This window comes from Mytilus californianus, unplaced genomic scaffold (genome assembly GCF_021869535.1).
Source record: "Mytilus californianus isolate M0D057914Y unplaced genomic scaffold, xbMytCali1.0.p SCAF_6, whole genome shotgun sequence".
NCBI lineage: Eukaryota > Metazoa > Mollusca > Bivalvia > Mytilida > Mytilidae > Mytilus > Mytilus californianus.
Window position 1 is genome coordinate 119,507,395 of NW_026262712.1, and position 21,790 is coordinate 119,529,184.

The following is a 21,790-nucleotide window of genomic DNA, read 5'->3' on the forward strand; positions in this document are numbered from 1 at the left end:
AGCTACTAAATTTAATATATAACTATTTAGAATCACCAAAGCTATGAATCAATACCAATACATTTTGTACTTTCTAGACATATCTTCTCAGTCTACCATCACCAAAAACTCAACACAAATTTAAATTCTATTGTGACAAGCCTGTCTGTATCGACAACTGTTTTATAGAAATCAGAATTAAACATTAATTAGCATCAACCCATCTGGGAATAAACTGGATGTTACATGTACTACTATTTAATTTTTTCATAATTAGATGAAACAGATACTTTTGAAAGTCACGCTCTATTCGGCAGCTATCCATGTAGAAAACAAAATTACATCATAGAAAAGATAACATTTATTTCTCCATTGTTATTTGTGATTACTCTATGGGTTAACTGACATATAGTTATGTGAAGATAACTGATAAGGAGGGTTCAATTTTTTTAAGTTGATGGTGTTTTTTATGTTTAATGGTAATTTTTTTTTTTTTTTGGGGGGGGGGGGGGACAGATAAGGTATTGCCAAAACTCTTATATTCTTTTTTAATATCGCCATTTCTAAAATACTGCTCAAATTTTCCCACTGAATCAATTTTCCCCGATCAAAAATATTTTAGTCTAATTTCCATCATATGTCATAGTCTCATTTCAAAGTGATAACCATTTTTGCTTTACATTATTTTTTGCTTACCTCATTGTTTAGAGGACAGCTGAAGCCCGCCTACAGGTGTGGGATTTTCTCGCTGTGTTGAAGACCCATAGGTGGCCTTGGGTTGTTATCTGCTCTTTGGTCGGGTTGTTGTATTTTTGACACTTTCCCCCATTTCTATTCTCTATTTAACTGACGAGTTAAGCCCTTTTCCACTAATTTTATAGTTTGTTGTAACATTGTATTGTAACACCACTGTCCCAGGTTAGGAGAAGGGTTGGACATGTGTAACCCGCCACATTTTACATATACACCTGTCCCAAGTCAGGAGCCTCAGTGAGTGGTTGTCATTTGTTGCTCTTTATCATATTTGCTTTTGTTATTGTTTTGTACAGTTCTTGCGTTTTTCTGTTGCACCACTGTCCAAGGTCTATAGGGGGAGGGTTGGGAACCTGCTAACATAAGGAACCCCATCACGTTCTGTATGTGCCTGTCCCAAGTGTGGAGCCTGTAACTCAGTGCTTTGTTTTACATTTGTTATTGCGGGGCCTCCTATAGCATACTGTACAGAACATGTTTTGCTCCTTGTTGAAGGCCGTACAGTGACAGCTACAGTTGATAACTTCTACATCATTAGGTCTCTGCTGGAGAGTTGTCAAGGGGTAATCATCTTACTTTTATATTATACCTTTAAGGATGGTGGTGTTGGTTAAATATGTATATGTATAATGAAAAAGATTCCCAGCCTCACCTGTGCATCCATTTCTGTCTCATGAAGAAGTGATTCCCAGACTTACCTGTGCATCCATTTCTGTCTCATGAAGAAGTGATTCCAAGATTTACCTGTGCATCCATTTCTGCCTCATGAAGTGATTCCCAGACTTACCTGTGCATCCATTTCTGTCTCATGAAGAAGTGATTCCCGACTTACCTGTGCATCCATTTCTGTCTCATGAAGAAGTGATCCCCAGACTTACCTGTGCATCCATTTCTGTCTCATGAAGAAGTGATTCCCGACTTACCTGTGCATCCATTTCTGTCTCATGAAGAAGTGATTCCCGACTTACCTGTGCATCCATTTCTGTCTCATGAAGAAGTGATCCCCAGACTTACCTGTGCATCCATTTCTGTCTCATGAAGAAGTGATTCCCAGACTTACCTGTGCATCCATTTCTGTCTCATGAAGAAGTGATTCCAAGATTTACCTGTGCATCCATTTCTGCCTCATGAAGTGATTCCCAGACTTACCTGTGCATCCATTTCTGTCTCATGAAGAAGTGATTCCCGACTTACCTGTGCATCCATTTCTGTCTCATGAAGAAGTGATCCCCAGACTTACCTGTGCATCCATTTCTGTCTCATGAAGAAGTGATCCCCAGACTTACATGTGCATCCATTTCTGTCTCATGAAGAAGTGATTCCCAGACTTACCTGTGCATCCATTTCTGTCTCATGAAGAAGTGATTCCCGACTTACCTGTGCATCCATTTCTGTCTCATGAAGAAGTGATCCCCAGACTTACCTGTGCATCCATTTCTGTCTCATGAAGAAGTGATCCCCAGACTTACCTGTGCATCCATTTCTGTCTCATGAAGAAGTGATTCCCATACTTACCTGTGCATCCATTTCTGCCTCATGAAGTGATTCCAAGACTTACCTGTGCATCCATTTCTGCCTCATTAAGAAGTGATTCCCAGACTTACCTGTGCATCCATTTCTGTCTCATGAAGAAGTGATCCCCAGACTTACCTGTGCATCCATTTCTGTCTCATGAAGAAGTGATTCCCAGACTTACCTGTGCATCCATTTCTGTCTCATGAAGAAGTGATTCCCAGACTTACCTGTGCATCCATTTCTGTCTCATGAAGAAGTGATTCCAAGATTTACCTGTGCATCCATTTCTGCCTCATGAAGTGATTCCCAGACTTACCTGTGCATCCATTTCTGTCTCATGAAGAAGTGATTCCCGACTTACCTGTGCATCCATTTCTGTCTCATGAAGAAGTGATCCCCAGACTTACCTGTGCATCCATTTCTGTCTCATGAAGAAGTGATCCCCAGACTTACATGTGCATCCATTTCTGTCTCATGAAGAAGTGATTCCCAGACTTACCTGTGCATCCATTTCTGTCTCATGAAGAAGTGATTCCCGACTTACCTGTGCATCCATTTCTGTCTCATGAAGAAGTGATCCCCAGACTTACCTGTGCATCCATTTCTGTCTCATGAAGAAGTGATCCCCAGACTTACCTGTGCATCCATTTCTGTCTCATGAAGAAGTGATTCCCATACTTACCTGTGCATCCATTTCTGCCTCATGAAGTGATTCCAAGACTTACCTGTGCATCCATTTCTGCCTCATTAAGAAGTGATTCCCAGACTTACCTGTGCATCCATTTCTGTCTCATGAAGAAGTGATTCCCAGACTTACCTGTGCATCCATTTCTGCCTCATGAAGTGATTCCAAGACTTACCTGTGCATCCATTTCTGTCTCATGAAGAAGTGATTCCAAGACTTACCTGTGCATCCATTTCTGTCTCATGAAGAAGTGATCCCCAGACTTACCTGTGTATCCATTTCTGTCTCATGAAGAAGTGATTCCCAGACTTACCTGTGCATCCATTTCTGTCTCATGAAGAAGTAATTCCCAGACTTACCTGTGCATCCATTTCTGTCTCATGAAGAAGTGATTCCCAAGCTTTCTGTATAGATGAAGGTGAGTCTACTGGTCTGAAATGTAACAATTGTTACAAGTGCAGTGATGGAATTTTTATACAGCAACAGTACAATGCAGCAACAAGAAAACCAAACAGAAATAAAGACAAAATATACCTACATACAGATTTGTTTCAATCTTTGTTTCTCTTCAGCAAATTACTTTTTTATAAAGGACACAGTTATTAGGAAGGGGCACTATTGACAACAGAAACTTTTTTAAAGTCAAATACTGTACTTCATAATAGTGCAACAACAAAAAATTAAAATTGAGAACTTAACGTATTAAACATTGTACCAATAATTTACTATTTCTGTTGGTGTAAATATATCCATATCAGTATATCTTATGTAATATTTGGTGAGAAAATTACAAATCATGTTCCTCCGTACTTGTCATTAACTGGTACATACTATACTCTAACGTATTGTTACTATTATGTTGACATTTAACTTTCACATCTAATTCTCCAAGCCTGAATGTCAAACATGCTTTCCTTATGTCAACTTGTCAATAAAATCAAATAAGGATAGAAAACTCTGACAACAAACGTCAAATTATAACACTTTCAAAAAAAAATTTGGCGTCACTATTCAACAGATCTGACTGCTAAAGTGATGAGCCGTATTGAAATTTAATTATGCAAATGTCAAATAACAGATCATCTGTTCATTGAATAGAACTACAAAGCCTCTGAAAACATTGCTCAAATTATAATGCATCAGCATGTTCAGTACTTTAAGTCTGCTTTCAGTTAAAGAGAGGCTGAAGACACCAAAGTGATATTCACACTCATATGTCAATGACAAACAGACAACGCTATCATATGTCACAATCAGGAACCTCGTTAGGTTGTCTTATATCATATCATTACTGTTTTCTTTTTGCCTTTTTATTATTGTTATTTGGAGAATTTATTACGAACAGCTGATCTTTCTATGATAGTATCTGTCTTAGCTTATTTATAACTGTTTAGACTCAAGGATATTAAGAACATATTGATGTCTTTTTGTTATTTATTTTGTTGGGTTGCTGTTTCATTGATGTATAGATGAAAGTAGATGAAAGTAGATAAAAGTGATAACTCTACATTCTTAATATAATGTCAAAATGCCCAAATCAAAGCTCCTCATTTCATTTCAAACTCAGATAAATCAAATTTGAATTCATCATTTTATTAAGAAGAAATTTGCAAGTACTTATCTTAGCAAACAATTAATCAATCAATTACCATTTAAATTTAATTCATTATTTTTGCATATTAGGAAAACAAATTGGAAAGAATATCTTGGCAAACAAATAATCATTTACTATTCAGACTTTAATTCATTATTTGTGCATCGAAAAGAATAAATTACAGCTACCATTTCATCACATACCGTTCAAATTTGAATTCATTATTTTTACGTCTAAATGTACCAATCACTGCCTGAACTTCCTTGGCAAACTGTTCATGTGCTGCTGCCATCTGCTGGGCAAATTCTGCAACTGAAAAAAAAAAATTACAACTAGTACTCAACTTTGAGTCGAATTTTAATTTTACTTTTGACTTTGATATTTTTGCAATCATTTTTAAATGCTGATTTCAACAAAATCCTTAGTTCCTTCATTTAGAAGTGATCCTTGCTGTGGACAAAACTCAACTATAACTTTTAATTCCAAACAGTCCAGAATAGAAAAATTAAAGGGGGGTATAAAAAGATATTCAGATCTACTATGAGGGGGGTAGGACCTTTATCTGGACTCCGGGATCGGGTGTCTTTAAGCTCGGGATTTCGGGATTGATCCTTTCGGGATCCGGGAATTCTTTTTTCGAAATTTTGGGATGTCGGGATTTAATTATCTTTAAATTCGGGACCTCGGGATTTCCCCCTTACTATGCACTTTTTACCTTGTAGGATTTTCTCTGTATATCTTGGTTTGCAATTTATTAGATAATTATAGATCCACAGTAGTGATAATTAACAAACTAAAATATAGACTCCCTTAGGATCATTCATGTCAAGTTTTATCTAAATCGGCTTTGAATTTTTGAGGATGACCTTTGAAATCACAGATGGATGAAGAATATAGATGCCAAATTAAAGCCTTTGGCCAGATGAGTTAAAATGAAATCTAGAAGTCAACATACTGAACTAAACAATATATCTTTACCATATATGTCACTAAGCTTTCAATTGCCTGGGTCAAGACATTTTGCAAATAATTTTAGTGGAGACCACCTAAGATTTGCAATCAATATAATTTTTTAGAAAAGACAATAAAATAAACAACAACTGATTAGACTTCCCATTTAAGAGTAATCTGAACAATCTCACACAAATCAAGTATAATAATATTCTAATCTGATATTATTTAATGCTTCATTCTATGTATTATATTTGAGCAGAGGACTTCAGCATGCAAGTTAATTGTTCTCACGACATTTATTTCATATGTGATAACAGAATAATAATCAAAGATCATTTTTCGGACTTATTAATTCACAAAGTCAGGTATAAGATGGTTATAAACTTAATTAACTCTGACACAAACCTGAAAAATCAATACGCATTAAAAGCCCTCTGGTAACAAAAGTTAATTAAGTAAAAACAAGAAAGATTATAATCTGATTAATTAATGAAACGAATATCCTGATTTTTTTCAGTTAGTTTCTGGGGTCAAGGTTCTGATAGTAATTTTAATGTAATAACTGTGTAATTGCTGATTGTTCATTTCTCTCAGGTCAAGGTTTTAATAGTAATTACGTCTGATGTTATAATGGCCATGACGAAAGGAGACGAGACAACATCACGCTCATCCCATCATTTAATTCACTGCGGAAGATGTATATTACAATCTTTTGCTCAATGGCGTTTATCTTATATCTTACATGATATTAATGAATAAAATATGTGGGATTTACATCCATTAGACAGCAACAAGATATGACAAAAAACTTAAAAGACATCAGCGAAAGGACCATCACACTTCAGCATCCCCATAGCACCTCCAAGTCCTACATACATAAACATGATATATATATAATTAAAATATATCGTGTATACATCAACAGAACAAGTCCTACATATATAAACATGATATATATATATAATTAAAATATATGGTGTATACATCAACAGAACAGCAACCCAACACAAAAATTAAAAGACATCAGCTAAAGGACTATCACACTTCGATGCACTGACCATCACACTTCAGCGTAACCATCACACTTCAGCATAACCATCACACTTCAGCGTAACCATCACACTTCAGCGCAACCATCACACTTCAGCGTAACCATCACACTTCAGCGTAACCATCACACTTCAGCGCAACCATCACACTTCAGCGTAACCAACTTAAAAATATATTTTCAAAAGTTTGCTTCAGACAATATCTCTTCAAATCATAAAAAAGTTTCATATAATTCTAGGAAGGTTTGACAAAGTTATTGATGATTATAAAACTTTAACCTCAGACTAAATATGAATGTTAAATGTAAAAAAAACGAAGTTCATTTTTCAGTAAAATATGGAAAAATGAAAATAAATATTTTCAAAATTTGGCTCCCGATACTGTATTTTGGTCATAAACAAGCTTCTGTCCAAATTTCATAAAATTCCATGTAGGCTTGACAAATTTATTGATGTCTTAAAAAACTTTAACCACAGACTGAACCTAAATGTTGATGATACCGATAACGGAATCTAGGATCACTTTTTCTTGCTTTTGCGAAATAAATTAGGCAGGCTCAACAAAAATCAACATGTTGTTTTGCTAAGCATACCCCAGTTATAATTCAAAGTATTGGAAAACCGGAAGTAAGTGTCTGATAGATCAGAAACAGCAAACATACATTACAAATCATCACTATTTAGATGTTGACCAAGTATGAAGTCATTCTGTTCATTAGTATTGGAGAAATGTGTGATGGAAATTTTTAAGTTCATTGAAAAGTTCAAAGTATCTGCAAACAGGAAGTATCTACTATAGATCTGACAATTCCCAAAATAGATCACATTACAAATCATCACTGTCAAGTGACCAAAACTGAAATCATTAAATGTGTTATGTTGCTTCTGAGTGGGGTAAAAATATTTGTTGCATGAACAGCTTGGATTCACAGATGGACAGACAGGGTGAATGCAATGTAGCCCCTTTTTCTAAAGTGGGGTATAATAATACTGTATCCAATAACACTCACAGCTGATTATAATAAAAGTTAATTAACCTACTGATACAGAAGTCATTCCATCCTACACACTATGAATATATATAGTCAACATCATTTAAATTGATTAATTTCAGTTTTTATAGCACAAATATTAAGCCGCTAACTACAAATTTCTGAACAGCCTCAGTGGTCTTTAGTTAATTAGAATTGTGACCTTGTGTGTGGGAGGTTGTGGATTTTATCTCCAGCTCAGTCAAACACAAGAATTCAAATTTGGTATTTGCTGCTTAAATAAAGACTCCTCTTAAACCACAGGGTATTTAGAGATAAGAACAATGACTTTGCTGGAAGTTAAGGAATCATGTGTCAAGGTTAACTCATCCTGAATATTGTTGAAAGTTTATCTTTCCAACACATAAACATCAATCCACCCATATTGATACCAAATAAGAAACCATGGTCAACCACTCATTAAAATTTGTTACCCCTGCAATGACTCCACTCCCTCCCCTTCACCCCTATCGACTGTTACCCCTGCAATGACCCCACTCCCTCCCCTTCACCCCTATCGACTGTTACCCCTGCAATGACCCCACTCCCTCCCCTTCACCCCTATCGACTGTTACCCCTGCAATGACCCCACTCCCTCCTGGCTTCATCCCTATTGACTGTTACCCCTGCAATGACCCCACTCCCTCCCCTTCACCCCTATCGACTGTTACCCCTGCAATGACCCCACTCCCTCCCCTTCACCCCTGACTGTTACCCCTGCAATGACCCCACTCCCTCACCTTCACCCCTTTTGACTGATACCCCTGCAATGACCCCACTCCCTCCACTTCACCCCTATTGACTGTTACCCCTGCAATGACCCCACTCCCTCCCCTTCACCCATATCGACTGTTACCCCTGCAATGACCCCGCTCCCTCACCTTCACCCCTATCAACTGTTCCCCCTGCAATGACCCCACTCCCTTCCCTTCACCCCTATCGACTGTAACTCCTGCAATGACCCCACTCCCTCACCTTCACCCCTATTGACTGTTACCCCTTCAATGACCCCACTCCCTCCCCTTCACCCCTATCGACTGTTACCCCTGCAATGACCCCACTCCCTCCCCTTCACCCCTATCGACTGTTACCCCTGCAATGACCCCACTCCCTCCCCTACACCCCTATCGACTGTTACCCCTGCAATGACCCCACTCCCTCCCGGCTTCATCCCTATTGACTGTTACCCCTGCAATGACCCCACTCCCTCCCCTTCACCCCTATCGACTGTTACCCCTGCAATGACCCCACTCCCTCCCCTTCACCCCTATCGACTGTTACCCCTGCAATGACCCCACTCCCTCCCCTTCACCCCTATTGACTGTTACCCCTGCAATGACCCCACTCCCTCCCCTTCACCCCTATTGACTGTTACCCCTGCAATGACCCCACTCCCTCCCCTTCACCCCTATCAACTAGCTGTTACCCCTGCAAAGACCCCACTCCCTCACCTTCACCCCTATTGACTGTTACCCCTGCAATGACCCTGCTCCCTCACCTTCACCCCTATCGACTAGCTGTTACCCCTGCAATGACCCCACTCCCTCACCTTCACCCCTACTGACTGTTACCCCTGCAATGACCCCGCTCTCTCACCTTCACCCCTATCGACTAGCTGTTATCCCTGCAATGACCCCGCTCCCTCACCTTCACCTCTATCGACTAGCTGTTACCCCTGCAATGACCCCACTCCCTCACCTTCACCCCTATTGACTGTTATCCCTGCAATGACCCCGCTCCCTCACCTTCACCCCTATCGACTAGCTGTTACCCCTGCAATGACCCCACTCCCTTCCCTTCACCCCTATTGACTGTTATCCCTGCAATGACCCCACTCCCTCCCCTTCACCCCTATTGACTGTTACCCCTGCAATGACCCCACTCCCTCCCCTTCACCCCTATCGACTAGCTGTTACCCCTGCAATGACCCCACTCCCTCCCCTTCACCCCTATTGACTGTTACCCCTGCAATGACCCCGCTCCCTCCCCTTCACCCCTATTGACTGTTACCCCTGCAATGACCCCACTCCCTCCCCTTCACCCCTATTGACTGTTACCCCTGCAATGACCCCACTCCCTCCCTTTCACCCCTATCGACTAGCTGTTACCCCTGCAATGACCCCACTCCCTCCCCTTCACCCCTATTGACTGTTACCCCTGCAATGACCCCACTCCCTCCCCTTCACCCCTATTGACTGTTACCCCTGCAATGACCCCACTCCCTCCCCTTCACCCCTATCGAATAGCTGTTACCCCTGCAATGACCCCACTCCCTCCCCTTCACCCCTATCGACTGTTACCCCTGCAATGACCCCACTCCCTCCCGGCTTCACCCCTATCGACATAAGAAGGAGAGTAAAATTAATCATATGGTCGACAAAAAAAAACTCTATAACTGTCATCTATTTCTTCTAGATAAATGATAATTGTTAAGAAGAATAAGTAAAAAAACTCAGAAATAGGACAATTACCATATATTGGTCAAGCCATTAAAAATAAGTCATTTGTGCCAAATAACATTAATCAACCATCAAAATGTCTGACCGTCTTCCTTCTGTTGTCAGCATCATTCAATTACTAAGTTCCTTGTCAAATTAATTATTACAGTTTGCTGCAATCAATTGAGATTCTATTATTGAACAAACAAACATAATTTCCTGTAATTTTACACTAAGAGCCACTTAAATTGTCTTTTAAACCATCTTAATCATCAAGTTATGAAACAATGTTAAATCTGTCTATTTCATGTACAGACTATACTTTGCAGAAATGCCATAATATCAACAAGTGCAATGACATTTCCAATATGATTTTTGTTAGGAAACTTAAAAAAAAAGGCAATCAAAATTGCATTACTGTTTTGGACTGACATTAACACAATATCCTTATTTCCTGTATGGCAATAGATAAAATAGGGACATTTAAGTTATCAAATAGCTTCTTTTCACATAGGATTCTGTTTTGGCTAACTCAGTAAGTTTGAAATGAATGACAGAGGATAGTTTAGCTTAACTTTCAGTGAATATAAATAGAGAAAGATGTCAGGTATGTTGCCAATGAGATGTACAACTATCCATTCAAATCCAAAAGGTCAAAGATGTGAAACATTACATGTTGCTGTACAATCTTCAACAATGATCAAAACCCACACAGAATAGTAAGCCTTAAAAAGCAAAGGGATGAGAAAATGTGTAGCAATTGATGAGAGAAATCCAACAGACTCATTTATGTTCTAAAATACAGACAGCAACCAAGGACAACCACTGAACTACAGGCTCATGGCTTAATTAGGTTAGGCACAATAGACCTTATCGCTTTTTGGAAATCTGCGACGATTGACCCAAGAATCTGTGCCGGTTGAACTATTGATGTCATACAACAATCACTTTTCCATTGTGGCGTCAGTTATTTTCTACTGTGACCTCAAAATTTTACGGGAACCTTTGTGATGTCCAGTAATGGCTGACAAATAGTGATAAGGTGTATGTAGTTGTGTTAAACATGTTTGTGATCGTTCAACCCATCCCTTTACTCAATAGGACAGTGGGGTAACAGCACAACAGAATAGCAAATTGTAACAAGAGTGCACACGCTGAAATGTCTCGCCTTCTTTACTAATCATTGATATTATGTTGATAGTCCTAAATATAAAGCTTTATTACAACTGTCACATAAACTTAACATTAACCAAGTAAACTAAACATTGACCAATGAACCATGAAAATGAGGTCAAGGTCAGATGAACCATGCTAGGCAGGCATGTACAGCTAACAATTCTTCCATACAACAAATATAGTTGACCTATTGCTTATAGTTTAAGAAAAACAGACGAAAACACAAAAACTAAACACTGAGCAATGAACCTTGAAAATGAGGTCAAGGTCAAATAAAACCTGCGTGACTGACATATAGATCATAAAATATTTCCATACACCAAATATAGTTGAACTATTGCATATAGTATTAGAAAAAAAGACCAAAACTCAAAAACTTAACTTTGACCACTGAACCATGAAAATGAGGTCAAGGTAAGATGACACCTGCCAGCTAGACATGTACACCTTACAATCATTCCATACACCAAATATAGCTGACCTATTGCATGCAGTATTAGAAAAAAAGACCAAAACTCAAAAACTTAACTTTGACCACTGAACCATGAAAATGAGGTCAAAGTCAGATGACACCTGCCAGCTAGACATGTACACCTTACAATCATTCCATACACCAAATATAGTAGACCTATTGCATACAGTATAAGAAAAACAGACCAAAACACAAAAACTTAACTATAACCACTGAACCATGAAAATGAGGTCAAGGTCAGATGACACCTGCCAGTTGGACATGTACACCTTACAGTCCTTCCATACACCGAATATACTAGACCTATTGCTTATAGTATCTGAGATATGGACTTGACCACCAAAACTTAACCTTGTTCACTGATCCATGAAATGAGGTCGAGGTCAAGTGAAAACTGTCTGACGGGCATGAGGACCTTGCAAGGTACGCACATACCAAATATAGTTATCCTATTACTTATAATAAGAGAGAATTTAACATTACAAAAAATCTGAACTTTTTTTTCAAGTAGTCACTGAACCATGAAAATGAGGTCAAGGACATTGGACATGTGACTGACTGAAACTTCGTAACATGAGGCATCCATATACAAAGTATGAAGCATCCAGGTCTTCCATCTTCTAAAATATAAAGCTTTTAAGAAGTTAGCTAACGCCGCCGCCGCCGCCGCCGCCGTAGCCGCCGCCGCCGCCGGATCGCTATCCCTATGTCGAGCTTTCTGCGACAAAAGTCGCAGGCTCGACAAAAACCAGTTGGACAGTGCTGGACTTATCAGATCAGTGCGGAGCAACCCAAAAAGAACTAAAGACACAAGCCCCAAATCTAAGACTTAACTCACAGTTACTGAAAGCTAGTTTAAAGCCAAATTTCAACTAATAAATAAGCTTTGATTTTCCAGACTAATATCTACACCTATAACATAAATCTTAGTAACAGAGGATAGTTTCAGCAAGGTCTAATCATTTTTACCAGCTTAGTCTGAAATTGTACAAAAGTTTTAGCTCAACCTGAATTTAACACTTTATGATAGCTTGAACTCAGTCTGAAATAAGTATCACATATATTGTGACTCAGTCTGAAATAAGTATCACATATATTGTGACTTAAGTATCACCTATATTGTGACTCAGTCTGAAATAAGTATCACATATATTGTGACTCAGTCTGAAATAAGTATCACATGTGACTCAGTCTGAAATAAGTATCACATATATTGTGACTCAGTCTGAAATAAGTATCACATGTGACTCAGTCTGAAATAAGTATCACATATATTGTGACTCAGTCTGAAATAAATATTGCATGTTAATTTTAAAGTATACAATAACTTTAATTGTACAGACCACAAAACTGCTTTCGTGCATGACAAAATCTTCTATTGTAATCAGATTGTCAGATAATTTGATTTTAATCAACCTTAAAGTAATTCCATCAAGATGATAAATGAATTTTAACCTTTGTCAGGCGATTTTATAACAAAATTCTAATATGCTCTGACAAATATACAGATAGGTTTCATATTGAAAAACAAGATGTCAATTATTTAGACGTGTAATATATTGATAAATTCTCTCCTTTTTTCTCCATGGAGAATTTAGTAGTAATATGATTTTATTGTGTTATTCTGTCATATCAATCAAAAATGTGTAACATCCTTGGTTTTTCCCAAATTAACTTTCTGAATGAAAGGAGAACGAAATTTAATCATTTTTAACTTGTGTAGATACTTTTATTCTTGTCCCTATGGTCGTATGTGGATAGTTCTGTATGAATGTTTTTGTTGTGAACCAATTGAAACTATTCCACAGAGTCATTTCATCTAGATCTTGGTCAAAAAACAAATTTCAATTGGAAAAATGTTGAAAATTTTGTCAGAAATTTACTTTTAAAGTTTGAGTCAGTGTTTACATTGATTCATGAAAGTATACTATTGATATTGAATAAATACAACATAACATGCAGTTTTGTGAGTTGATACATGTATTTTCATCTACTCAGAAGATAATTTTTCAATCAGGTAAATTAATCAATGAGCGATGTATTTCTCTTAGAAGAAATTCAAAGGTTCCAGTGAATAAACTACACAGAAAACAATAGCTATTGTATTTATTCAATGAGACAATAGAACTGACAAAAGTTTAAATACCTTGAACAAGAGGAGATGACTCTGTGGAAAAGTTTCATTTGGCTCGCAATAATACAATTGTAACAACATCTCTTTAATTTTTGTATTATATTTATCACTAAATGAAAACTATACAAAGATGATGTTCCTGCTGAATGCATGATTATAGTGCCTCAACCATCAAATTAAGTAAACAGTGATGTTAAAGTTGAATTTGAAATGGTTGAGTCTGAAAGACATATTTGATGGCCTCGCAATATAAATGTTGAAAACATCATTTACTAACTTTAAATAATAAAACATCATTAACTAACTTTAAATAATAAAACATCATTAACTAACTTTAAATAATAAAACATCATTAACTAACTTTAAATAATAAAACATCATCATTGAACTAGATCATAGGTGCTTGAGGACAGGACTCTGTTTAGCCCCCAAGGTCCTCCCCCTTTATTATCACAGATATCCAATTTTCTAATATATATCATTCATTTGTTCATTCATTTGTACCATTTATATGTATACCAATATACCATATTTTTACTCTAAATATGGTTGAGTGGCACATTGATAGTAAACATGTATATTTAAAGTAAAATTATGGTATATTGGTATACATATGGTACAAATAAATGATAATAAAGGGCGAGGGACTATGGGGGCTCAACAAAGGGTCCTGTCCTCAAGCACCTATGATCTAAATAATGAAAAACATGTTCAATTCAGAACTGGGTTAAAAAGTTCAGATTCAAATAATTTCATCTGCTATTGTTTTACACTGGAAACAGGGCTGCTGACAATGATAATCAGTGGAGGATAAATAATATGTTAATGAGTATCTACTCCTGCCATGGGAGAACCAAAACAGGGCTGCTGACAATGATAGTCAGTGGAGGATAAATAATATGTTAATGATTATCTACTCCAGCCATGGGAGAACCAAAACACAAAGTAAATCCTTTCTAAATTAATACAAATACATTTTTTAGTATCATCTTTAAGATTTAAAAAGCCTGAGCAATAATTTACACTATAAAAGGATAATTTAGATATTTTTTTTCATTTAGATTATGGTGATGAAGAGGGAAGCTATAAAACATGATGATGGTAAGGTCTCCATGAACATCAAATGGTGATTAAAAGTCATTAGAAATACTTAAAAGATTCCAAATATAATGAACTTTTCAAGAAGCATTACTGTTAGCCCTTTTAAAAATATAAGGCCTTGAAGATCACCAAAATATTAATGAATGACAGAAAGGCATCCCTTTTCTTTCAATTTAAGTATTTGCTAAATATACACTCCACTTTGAGAGACAACCCCCTCCTTTCATCAAACCCTGGATCCAATCCTGACAAATATGAACCAAAATAAGACAAATATGAACAGAAATAAATATCCTATCTATATCTATATATATATACATAAATACGTATTGTGAAAATATAAGAAAGCAATTCTCTGATTAATAAATCTGAAAGTGGAAAATATTGTAAGATTGCTAATAATCCCAATCTGAAATATTCCTACAACATTAAGAAACTTCCTGTTATTTAATTGTAAAGATCAGAAAATAATAATCTCTAAACTTAGCCAGACTATGACTGGTACTCCAAATAAGTTTATAGTAAAGATCAGAAAACAATAATCTCTTAACTTAGCCAGACTATGACTCTGGTACCCCAAATAAGTTTATAGTAAAGATCAGAAAACAATAATCTCTTAATTTAGCCAGACTATGACTGGTACCCCAAATAAGTTTATAGTAAAGATCAGAAAATAATAATTAATCTCTAAACTTAGCCAGAATATGACTGGTACTATAAATAAGTTTATAGTAATTATCTATATGTTTCTATATATTCATAATTTCTACATATTCATATTATTTTATGGTGGTCAGATTAATAGGTGAAGGAAACTGTCTGTTCTTAGAGTATAAAAGAAATCAAACATAATTGTGCCAGTGCATCTTTTTAGTTTGATGGTTAAAACAAGTCATTTAAAACCATGGCAATTGGCTAAGGTGGTCAAATGATTCCAACCTGATATTGTATAAACAATACAACAAATCCCCTATAACACATTATCAAAAGTCATTCAGAGCTCATTATCAAACATTAACGATAGCATCACTGATGCTATATTACAACATAACCAGTAGTCATTCAAAGTTTCTGTATGGATAGCAATTCAGAGGCCATCATAAATCATTATAGGTGAATAGCCATTCAGAGGCCACTATCAAACAGTATGGCTGAATAGCCATCCAAAATCCACTATAAAACAGTATGGATATCCATTCAGAGGCCATTATAAAACATGGATATCCATTCAGAGGCCATTATAAAACATGGATATCCATTCAGAGGCCATTATAAAACATGGATATCCATTCAGAGGCCATTATAAAACATGGATATCCATTCAGAGGCCATTATAAAACATGGATATCCAATCAGAGGCCATTATAGAACATGGATATCCATTCAGAGGCCATTATAAAACATGGATATCCATTCAGAGGCCATTATAAAACATTATGGATATCCATTCAGAGGCCATTATAGAACATGGATATCCATTCAGAGGCCATTATAAAACATGGATATCCATTCAGAGGCCATTATAAAACATGGATATCCAATCAGAGGCCATTATAGAACATGGATATCCATTCAGAGGCCATTATAAAACATGGATATCCATTCAGAGGCCATTATAAAACATTATGGATATCCATTCAGAGGCCATTATAAAACATGGATATCCATTCAGAGGCCATTATAAAACATTATGGATATCCATTCAGAGGCCATTATAAAACATGGATATCCATTCAGAGGCCATTATAAAACATTATGGATATCCATTCAGAGGCCATTATAAAACATGGATATCCATTCAGAGGCCATTATAAAACATTATGGATATCCATTCAGAGGCCATTATAAAACATGGATATCCATTCAGAGGCCATTATAAAACATTATGGATATCCATTCAGAGGCCATTATAAAACATGGATATCCATTCAGAGGCCATTATAAAACATTATGGATATCTATTCAGAGGACACTGTAAAACATTATGGATATCCATTCAGAGGCCATTATAAAACATTATGGATATCCATTCAGAGGCCATTATAAAACATGGATATCCATTCAGAGGCCATTATAAAACATTATGGATATCTATTCAGAGGACACTGTAAAACATTATGGATATCCATTCAGAGGCCATTATAAAACATGGATATCCATTCAGAGGCCATTATAAAACATTATGGATATCCATTCAGAGGCCATTATAAAACATTATGGATATCCATTCAGAGGACAATATAAAACATTATGGATATCCATTCAGAGTTCACTTTAAACAATATGGATATCCATTAAGAGTTCACTTTAAACAATATGGATATCCATTCAGAAGCCACATCAAAACATGGATAGCTATTCAGTGGCCACTATATACAACATAATGCATAGCCATTCAGATACCACAATAAAACATTATGATTAGCCATTCAGAGGCCACTACAAAACATTATGGATAGCTATTCAGGTCACTACAAAATATTACAGATAGCCATCCAGATGCCACTATAAAATATTATGAACAGCCATTCAGATGCCACGCTAAAATGCTGTATAGCTATCCAGATACCACTATAAAACATTATGAATAGCCATTCAGATACCACAATAAAACATTATGGATAGCCATTGATATGACACTATAAAACACTAGATAGCTATTCAGAGGCCACTATAAAACATTTAGAGGCCACTATAAATCATTATGGATCATGCCAATCAGATGCCACTATAAAACATTATTGATAGTCATTCAGATGCCACTATAAAACATTATGGATAGCCACATATATATACAATCAATTTATAATTTAAATTTATTTTAATGCCTAATCTCATTAACGATATCAATTTTACTGCACCAGATGCATATTTCATAAACAAATGACTGTTCAGTGATGCTTATTCTAAAATTAAAGAGCTAATGAAACCAAATAGGACAAAAAATATAGTTAAAGGTGGTCAAGGAATCAGTGCTTTGCATGAGGGAGATATATTCCTTAATTTAATTATTAGCAGCAAATTTCAATAACATAATATCTGTATTTTCATGTCAGTACTTAGGTACTGCTACAGGGCTGCTAAATGTTCCTTTAATATTGATGGGCCCATTAAAATGCAATAAAGTAAGTTCTACAATATATAACAAGGAATTTTAATATCTCTCAGATCATACAATATTTTAATTACCTAGAAACTATGCTTTGATGAAATTTTAATTTCCCTTCAATCTTTTCAATATAAACATAAAAAGCTTTCTAAATGATGTCACCAGTGTTTGCTCTGAGCTTAGTGGGGGACTTTAATACCTTATCAGGTAAAACAATACATTAATTAATATCTTACATCAGAAATAATAGTTTAACATCAATGTGTGGAATGAGGGAAAAAATAGAACTAAAATAGACATTTATGTTTGAAAATAGTTTTTAAGACTATGTTCCTTGGGAAATAGTTCAACATACATATATATTATTCCTTTGTTAAAAAGGAAATAGTTCAAGATTGATAAGGATGAAGATAAAGATTACAAATGAATAAATAAATGTAAAATGTACATGTGTCCATGGGACACAGATGCCACTGCTTGTAAACATATGGCAAATTCTGCAATTTTTCAATTTACAAAGGGACATAACTTAAGAACAGCTGAAATGACCCCACCCAAATTCAAACTTGATCTGTGTTTGGTGGTAATAAGCATTGTGTATAAGTTTTATAACATTTGGTTGAGGCAAACTGAATTTAGATTGCGGAAACTGCAAAGGAGTTATCTGGTAAGGGCCGATTTTGGCCTCAAATTTCAGGTTCATCTGATGAAAGATTTTTGACACTTTTTAAACACTTAAGTGTCTACTTCAGTCGATTCAATTAGTTAATGTGAAAGATTTTAACTGATTGAGTCATTAAAAACGCCCAATTCAAGCTTAAATATGGAAAATCTATCAAATATGCCATAATAGGTCACTTTTCAGATGGTTTTAGTCAAAAATGAAAGTGGCCGCATACGTGTTCACTCTCAACCTTTATATATGTTATGTATTATCATCAAATACAACTTACATTTAAATATTAAGAATGAACATCAATGTGGCCACTTCCATTTAAGACGGAAACAGTCTAAAATTTAACTCAAATGCTAAAATTTTGAAGATTTCAGTAATTTAGCATGACTTAATGATGCTAGTACCCGATATATGTGCATTGTAATTTGTATTGTCAAAAACAGCTCATATTTATGTAAAAGAAGTATTCTTTTTTCCAAAAAATAACTTAAAGTTTACATTTTAACAATTTTGTAAAACTGCTATATTTTGGGGCCAAAAAGGGTCTTACTGGACCAACTCCTTTGCCAATTTTTTCATTTATAAAGGGGCATAACTGGAGAGCAGTGGAAGTTACGCCACCCAAATTCGAATTCTATCTGTGTTTGGTGGAATAAGAATTGTGTATAAGTTTCATAAAATTTGGTTAAGGCAAACTAAAGTTAAGAGTGCGGAAAAGACGAATTTTGCAATTTTCCTTTTATAAAGGGACATAACTCGAGAACCATGAAATTTACGCCACCCAAAATTAAGCTTGATCTGAGTTTGGTTGTAATAAGCATTTTGTATAAGTTTCATAACATTTTGAAAAGGCAAAATAAAGTAAGATTGCGGAAACTGCAAATTTGCCAATTTTTCCATTTAAAAAGGGACATAACTTGAGAACCGAGAAAGTGACGCCTCCCAAATTCAAACTTGATCTGTATTTGGTGTAATAAGCATTGTGTTAAAGTTTCATAACATTTGGTTGAGGCAAACCGAAACTAATTTAGGGACGAACAGACAGATGGACGTACGGATGGATGGTAGTAAGGATGTATAGACGGACAAGTGTAAAACTTAACGCCCTCTCTGCCGTGGCGGGGGCATAAAGAGTATCCTGAAGCTAAACAAAAATCTACATTCAATTTAACACTATATTCATGATGCTGTACTTATGATTTTTATGACACCATTTTCAGTTTTATGGATAACTTCGGTAATTTCTTAAAATATCCCATTACAAAAACCAGTACTACCCTTGTGAAATTCTATATTAAAAATAGAAAGAAAAATATAACTAGCTAGTCTGTTGATTCTCAAAACATTAATTGATATAACTTAACTGTAAAAATTGGATATACTTAAGATATTTTTAGTCTCGCAGAAAACTGAGTTAAATATAAATTTATTGTTTGAGCGCTCTAAAATCAATGATCGACATTGACCCACAATAAAACCTAGCATGAAATACATATAAATCAAATGATTTTATAATTTAAACTAATGTCATCAATGTGTTAATAAGATACATGAGTTTTTAAGAGGGCATATAATTGTCATCATCTAGGTTTTGTAGGTCAACTATTGACTTTTGAGAGTGTTTTGTGAAGCCTTTTGATACAAACACAATTCTGGTCTATAGATTTCTGGGACATCTTATGAATTTTTTACAGTAAAGTTGTTTTTGTTTAACATTTTGTCTGTCATTTGATTACACCACATAAACGTATGTACTTCAAATTCACTTTCCTTACAGTAACCTTGTATGGTATATATTTAGAGAAAGATATATAAAGAAAACAATAGATATGAGGTGAATTTAGGTGGTATATACAACACCAAAATAATTACATTAGACACTGTAGGGACAGTCATCTTTTATTATTGTTCTACATATTAAAATCTTTATACTTATACTAGTCGAATATTTTGACATTTTGAATTTGAAAAGGGGAAGGACAAGTTTGTGTCTATTTAATCTAGGCCAAAATACTATTTCTGTTAAAAAGTTGCAATTGTGCCAAAAATTTCAAATTAAGTGCTTTCCCCAACAATGCTCACCCAAGTAAACCTACTGACCTTAACTTAATATGTTTCAGATGTCTGCAGGTGCAGTATGTTGATGTCAAATATCAAGTGGTGAAGTCTATTGATGTCAGATATCAGAAAGTGCAGTTCATTGATATTGATTTGCAGTTTGTTGATTTAAATATCAGGAGGTGCAATTTATTGATATCTAGATATCAGGATGTGAAGACTATTGATGTCAGATATCAGGAAGTGCAGTTTGTGAATGTCAGATATCAGGAGGTGCAGTAATTTGATTTAAATATCAGAAGGTACAGTTTGTTGATATCAAGATATCAGAAGGTGAAGAAGGTTGATGTCAGATACCAAAAGGTGAGTTCTGTTGATACCAGATATCAGGAGATACAGTTTGTTGATGTCAGATATGAGGACATACAGTTTGTTGATGTCAGATATCAGGAGATACAGTTTATTGATGTCAGACATCAGGACATACAGTTTGTTGATGTCAGATATCAGGAGATAGTTTGTTGATGTCAAATATCAGGTGCTGAAGTTTGTTCATGTCAGATATCAGACAGTGAAGTCTGTTAATGTCAGATATCAGGAGTTGCCTTATGTTGATGTCAGATATCAGGCGTTGCCTTATGTTGATGTCAGATATCAGGCATTGCCTTATGTTGATGTCAGATATCAGGAGTTGCCTTATGTTGATGTCATATATCATGAGTTGTGGTATGTTGATGTCATATATCAGAGATTGTCACAGGTATGTTGATGTCATATATGAGGGAGTGTCACAGATATGTTGATGTTATATATAAGGGAGTGTGGTATGTTGATGTCAGATATCAGAAGGTGCAGTTTGTTGAAGTCAGATATCAGAAGAAACAGTGTGTTTGTGTCAGATATCAGGAGATACAGTTTGGTGATTCAGAAAACAGGAAGTACAGTCTGTTAATGTCATATATCAGGAGGACTGAGGTGCAGTCTATTGATTTCAAATATCAGAAGATCCTGTACGCTGATGTCAGAAACCAGAAGGCGCAGTCTGTTTATGTCAGATATCAGGATG

At 35.8% G+C, this 21,790-nt stretch overlaps 1 protein-coding gene across 31 annotated transcripts in view; it reads right to left on the reverse strand.

The window, feature by feature from the left end:
* The window catches only part of LOC127706185 (nostrin-like), a 166,812-nt gene that overhangs the window by 100,616 nt on the left and 44,406 nt on the right, over window positions 1-21,790 (reverse strand). The window contains exons 3-4 of one of the 31 annotated variants that reach the window (XM_052210636.1): window positions 4,730-4,838; window positions 3,292-3,364 (exon numbers count right to left, since the gene is read on the reverse strand). In XM_052210636.1, coding sequence (XP_052066596.1) covers window positions 3,292-3,364; window positions 4,730-4,838 — 182 coding nt within the window. The other 30 variants (XM_052210669.1, XM_052210668.1, XM_052210643.1 and 27 more) reach the window with 30 other exon arrangements.